This window comes from Mirounga leonina, unplaced genomic scaffold (genome assembly GCF_011800145.1).
Source record: "Mirounga leonina isolate KUSES-001 unplaced genomic scaffold, KU_Mleo_1.0 Mir_165, whole genome shotgun sequence".
NCBI lineage: Eukaryota > Metazoa > Chordata > Mammalia > Carnivora > Phocidae > Mirounga > Mirounga leonina.
Window position 1 is genome coordinate 28,384,290 of NW_023270415.1, and position 6,000 is coordinate 28,390,289.

Genomic DNA, 6,000 nt, shown 5'->3' on the forward strand with positions numbered 1-6,000 from the left:
CTGATGACCGAGTAATATTCCATTGTATATATGGACCACCTCTTCTTTATCCATTCATCTGTTGAAGGGCATCTTGGCTCTTTCCACAGTTTGGCTATTGTGGACATTGCTGCTATGAACATTGGGGTGTATATGGCCCTTCTTTTCACTACATCTGTGTCTTTGGGGTAAATACCCAGGAGTGCAATTGCTGGGTCATAGGGTAGCTCTATTTTTAATTTTTTGAGGAACCTCCACACTGTTTTCCACAATGGCTGTACCAACTTGCATTCCCACCAACAGTGTAAGAGGGTTCCTCTTTCTTCTGTGGGACTTTCTAAAAATGAACATGTCCACGTGCCTCCCAGAGAGGTTTTGATTTCTTTGGTTTGGATTTTTTAAATTTTAAGAGTGACGCTTATGCATAACAACGGATGAGAACCATAAAGGAATAGGTGAATTGCTACCTTTGCAGGTAGATTCTTTCATGAATACTGTTTGTTTCACCTAAGGTTTTGATACATTTTAAATATTAAAGAAGTAATGTTTCTTGGAGTCCTGAAGTTAGCTGTATTATGTTGTATATGTGTGGAGCCATGTGTTTTGGATACATGCTGAATGTAGGATTAACATTCTCTTACAAAATGGAAAACTTAATAAATACATGTGCTTGAATAAAAAGATCATCTTATCTTTCTAAAGAGGTAGACAAAGAAGTGACAACAAAAGAAGTGCAGGGGCAAAAATCACATTAAAAATGAGTTTGAATTCTTTTTTAGTTTGTTTCTTTTCTTTCTTTCTTTTTAAATGGTTGATAGGTGATAGTAAACCTTGTTCACTTGACTTACTACCCTACCCAGATGGAATAATTATAACCATAACAGATGAAGAAATCTCACAGATTTCTTTTTCTGGAAGTGTGATAGACTACATTTTCTGGATGGCCCTTCCAACCCAAAACACCTAAAAATGCTACACAAAATGGAACAGATATCCTTTTGAATGTGTAGCTTAGCTCTCAGAAAAGTTAGAGAAACTTCCACAGGTAAGTAAATAAAGGAAACGAGGGGTCAGATTGGTAAATTAACCCTGACACTGAACTTACATTTGAGGTTTTGACTGATCTTCCCTACTTAAAGTCTTGGATTTTAATGTCATTGTGGGAGAGAGGAGGCGATTTCTTGGACTTGGGCAGAGCGGAGCTTTAGAAACTCAACTTTTCCTTCCCCTCTCCTCATGCCTCTTCCTCTACACCAGTACTCTTGAAATGTCCATCAAGAGGTTGTCTTGGGCTCGGCTAGAGGTAATCGCATGCTAAAATATGACAGTGGGATTATTTACAGGAAATAGGGAATGAAAGCAGGCAGTGTCGGGTGTTTCTCTTTCCTGGGAGCCCTTGCCCCAGTCCTGGAGCTGATTTTCTTTGGCCTTCCAAGTGACAGCGTGGATGTGAGAGAACAAGATCTTTTTATTTTATTTTATTTTATTTATTTATTTTTAAAGATTTTATTTTATTTATTTGACAGAGAGAGAGAGAGAGACAGCTAGAGAGGGAACACAAGCAGGGGGAGTGGGAGAGGGAGAAGCAGGCTCCCAGCCAAGCAGAGAGCCCAATGCGGGGCTCGATCCCAGGACCCTGGGATCATGACCTGAGCCGAAGGCAGACGCTTAACGACTGAGCCACCCAGGCGCCCCAGAGAACAAGATCTTAATAGATGGGTGTAGGATAGTTTAATTGGAAATTCTATGTTCCCAAAGGGAATCAGTTTCTTTTGTAACAGCCCCGTAGACGTAGCTTTCAGGTGTCCTGAGGGATGTCTAATTCCCGTGGATTGCGTACAAGCACTGCTGCCTGGAAACACAGCTGGTATTCCACCTTTTTAAAGGTTCTCATTAAAGAAAGCTAGGCAGTTATCCCAAAGTCAGATGTGTCCACAGAAACGGAGAAAGAATTCTCCTTACGTTATATTATAGATTAAAATAGAAATGATTATAGCTGACATTCTTGTGACATTTCTGCTTTTAAAGAAAATGCTTCTTAAATGTCACCATTATATATGAAGACTGATAAAGGATTCTGTTAAATACATTTTGTCAATGACATTCCTTTCTATTCCTAATTTTCTAAGTGTTTTTTTTTTTTTAAATGAAAAATAGGTGGTGAATCTTACTGGATATCATATATATAAAACCAGTATTTTAAATCCTTTAATCTATTTGTGTTTTAAATTATATTAGTAGATTTTCTAATGTTAAGTCAATCTTATTTTCTGGAATAAATCTAAAGTGTTTTGAATTGCATATGTCTGTAGATTGTGTTTGCTAAAATTCTTGGAGATTTATATGTATTTCCAAGTTAATAGGTAAAATTGATTATATTTTTATATTCTCTTATTAGTCTGAATATCAAGGTTTTACCGACCTTTGAAAAGAAATTGCAGAATGTTGTTTTTCACCTCCCTCTGCTGGAAAAGTTTAGTAGAACTTACCATGTTTTTTTCTTTAAAATATTTTATTTACTTATTTGATGGAGAGAGAGAAAACCCAAGTAGGGTGAGGGGCTGAAGAAGAGGGACAAGCAGACTCCCCACTGAGCAGGGAGCCTGATGCCAGGCTCAATCCCAGGACCCTGGGATCATGACCTGAGCCAGAGGCAGACACTTAACCGACTGAGCCACTCAGGCACCCCTAGAACTTATGATGTAAAATTATCATGAGTCCAGTGTGTGTGTGTGTGTGTGTGTGTGTGTGTCTGCACGTGCCCACGTGATAAGGAGTAAAGTATGTTAATTACTGATTCAATCACTTTAATGATTATGTCTGTTTAGTGTTACAGTTTGTTTGAAATCAGTTTTCATAAGATATTTTTCTAGGAAATGTTTCATTTCATCTAAGTTTCAAATTATTAGCATAGAATTGTTCTTGTAATTTTTTTTTTTAATTTTATTTATTTGACAGAGACACAGTGAGAGAGGAAACACAAGCAGAGGGAGTGGGAGAGGGAGAAGCAGGCTCCCCGCAGAGCAGGGAGCCCTATGCGGGGCTCAATCCCAGGACCCAGGGATCATGACCTGAGCCGAAGGCAGACACTTAACGACTAAGCCACCCAGGCGCCCCTTGTGCTTATAATTTTAAATCTCTGCTATATCTGTAGTTATATCCTTGTTTCATTCTGAATATTGTTTATTCCTTTTCTGTTGATCAATCTTAAAAGGTTGATCTGTTGATCAATTTTAAAAGGACCAAATATTTTGCTTTGTTTATCTTCTTCATGTATTACTCATTCATTCACTGACTCATTAAAAAATATTTACTGAGAGATGAGTTTATGTCAGGTACTTCTCTTGATCCTAGACAAAGAGCAGTAACAAAACAGATAAAAATCAGTGCACTTGGGGGAGCTCACAGTCTTATGGAGAAGACAAGACGTAACAGAAATGACATACACCGCATGTCAGATGGAAAACAAGAAAGCAAAGGGTGACACAATTTAGGGTGGCAGGGAGAGTGTCCAGAGCCATGAGGGTTACAGTACAGGGGATGAAGGATGAAAGAATTTGAGTGTATATAACTAAATTAGAGCAAAGGACCTAACAAGATTTAGCCTGATGATAGTGATGAGAATTCGAGTGAAAAGACTCCATGGATACAGTGAAAATAGCATGACACATTGGGAGAAGTTATGTATATGTTGTTTTATAATATGTATAATAATATGTACATATTTATTACAGTATATATTTGGAGGAAAGACATCCATCTTTCCTCAGGGCGAGGTTCTAGTTTTCTCTTTAGAGATGGTTTTGCAGAAAGGACACTATAAATTTCCATTCTATCCCCATTGTAGTATATGCCTAGTACATTGAACAAATGGAAAGTGTGGTGGTATTTGCCCAGGAAAAATTCTCATAAACAGGGACAAATATAGTGCCAAAGAAAATATTTAGAATTTCATTATTAACTAAAAGGGATTTTTAAAATCTGAACTAGAAAAATATTAAAACTGAGGTTAAGCAAGCTTTTGCTTATACTTAGTATTAAGTACTGTTTTCTAAGGGTTATGAAAACTACTGACAAGAACTTTGTGTTTCTACTTTTCTTCCTGTACTCCTTCAGGCCAGATGGAGACTATATATCTTCACTTAATGGCGGAAATGTTAAAGGCATGGAAGGAAATTCAACAGGACACTTACCAAAATTCTGCCATGAGTGTGGGACTAAATACCCTGTAGAATGGGCAAAGTTTTGTTGTGAATGTGGCATTCGAAGAATGGTTCTGTGAATAGACCCCAAAAGAAAAAGCTAAGTCCAGAATCTTATGACTGTTGCACCTTGGACAGCTAAACATTTCCTTTAGGGATTTTATGCTAAAATTATTCGAAATACTTTTTTCAGCAATTTTTGGAGCATAATTCTTTGGCTGTGTAATGTGTGTGTGTATATAAATGTGTACATATACTGTATATAATAAATACCTGATACCCCAAACTGTGCCATTTATGGAAATACTCATCTGTCAGAAAATAATTTCAAGTGGAATCATTAACTGTTACTGTTGTTATTGCACATTAAGCATACCTTCACAAAATCAAATGCTAGTGCTCAGCCCTTCAAGCTTTAGAATGATCATTACTTTGAGCAAAAAATCAGAACAAACATTTTTATTATCGGTGCCTATTTTCACATAGTATAGGATGGGATGCTTGGAATTTTGGAAATGAAGAGAGTATTTTCAGTTACAGTTAGTTATGTAAGGTCATTTTCCTGTAGAGCTCTTTAACAATTAATTTTATGAATATTAAAAAAAGAAAGGAATTAAACCTCTACAGGTCTATGATGTCCTTTACTCGGTATATCATTAATTATATAATCTAGAGATCTTTATTCATTCCTTAAAATGTAATTATGCAATTTCCTTTTCAGAGACACAAGACTGAAAAATACAAATGTATTTTATTCCAGTTATAACTGAAGGTTTTTTTTTTTTTTACCTCTGTGTGTTTAGTTGAATGTATATTCTATCTATTTCTAATTGTGTCTCCATATTTCACTTTTTTCTTTTTCATACCCTCATATCTGAGGAGTTTTAATTTACTACTTCCTTATTTTTGCGAAGTTTGAAAATAATTATTTAATAGAAGAGGCACAAGATTCCTTGCAAAATTCTACATGTTTATTTCTGTGTCTGAATTTAGAAAAAATTATTTTAATGGATTTTAAAATAAACCACCTCACCCTAATAAATAATTTGGATAATTAATCATTACTGCAGGGAATGCAGGTAAAAAGTATTTTAATTTTTTAATTTTAATTTCCCTTGAAGTATAGTTAGATGTAGTGATGAGTTGGTTAAGAGACTATCTAATGTTTCCTCTTATATTTTCTTTTTAGTGTTTAATATTGAAACACCATTCACATCACAGTAAAAAAAAACACTGAAAATGCACTGCTTTAATGCACAGCTGACTTATGTAATTAAACATTCACAAAAAGTTATACTTTAACTTCGGCTAAAATATAGCTTTTAATCATTGTCACTTTCAGTGTGACAGTATTTAGTAGTAGAATCTTTGATGGCCTGTGCAAGCCAGGTTCAGTAACTCCTTAGTAATTTCTGTTGAATGGAAAGAAAAGAGCTTTGATCTTATTATAAAGGTGTAAGCAAATCATTTGTAGGCCATTTTTAGCTTCTCGTTTATGATTGTGATCAACTGTAAGGGTTAATGTAGAAATTTGTGGCTTTTAATTTTCTCTGAAATTTATTTATGCTTATACTTTATAATTGTATCATTAGTTTTTTTGTGGTTTTGTTTTGTTTTTTTATTCAGGTAGGGGATATAAACTTTGAGGTAATGGGAATTGTCGTTTTATTTACCTTATAGTTTCTTTCCTGACTTTTCATTAACTTTTTAAAATCTGGTTGTCTTTATTCAGTCATATTGGTCTAAAAAAGGAATCCATTAGCTAGAATAAGCTGTAATTAATTTAGGAGAATAATGTACATATTAGATTTTCATTTCA

The 6,000-nt window shown here is 35.0% G+C and overlaps 1 protein-coding gene across 2 annotated transcripts in view; it reads left to right on the plus strand.

Annotated features, from left to right (window-relative positions):
- The window catches only part of ZC2HC1A (zinc finger C2HC-type containing 1A), a 59,080-nt gene extending 53,916 nt beyond the window's left edge, over positions 1–5,164 (plus strand). For both annotated transcript variants that reach the window (XM_035011404.1, XM_035011403.1), the window contains one exon: positions 4,096–5,164. In XM_035011404.1, the coding sequence (XP_034867295.1) occupies positions 4,096–4,261 (166 nt within the window). In that variant the 3' untranslated portion in view covers positions 4,262–5,164. The remainder of the gene's footprint in view (positions 1–4,095) is intronic.
- The last annotated feature ends 836 nt before the right edge of the window (positions 5,165–6,000 follow it).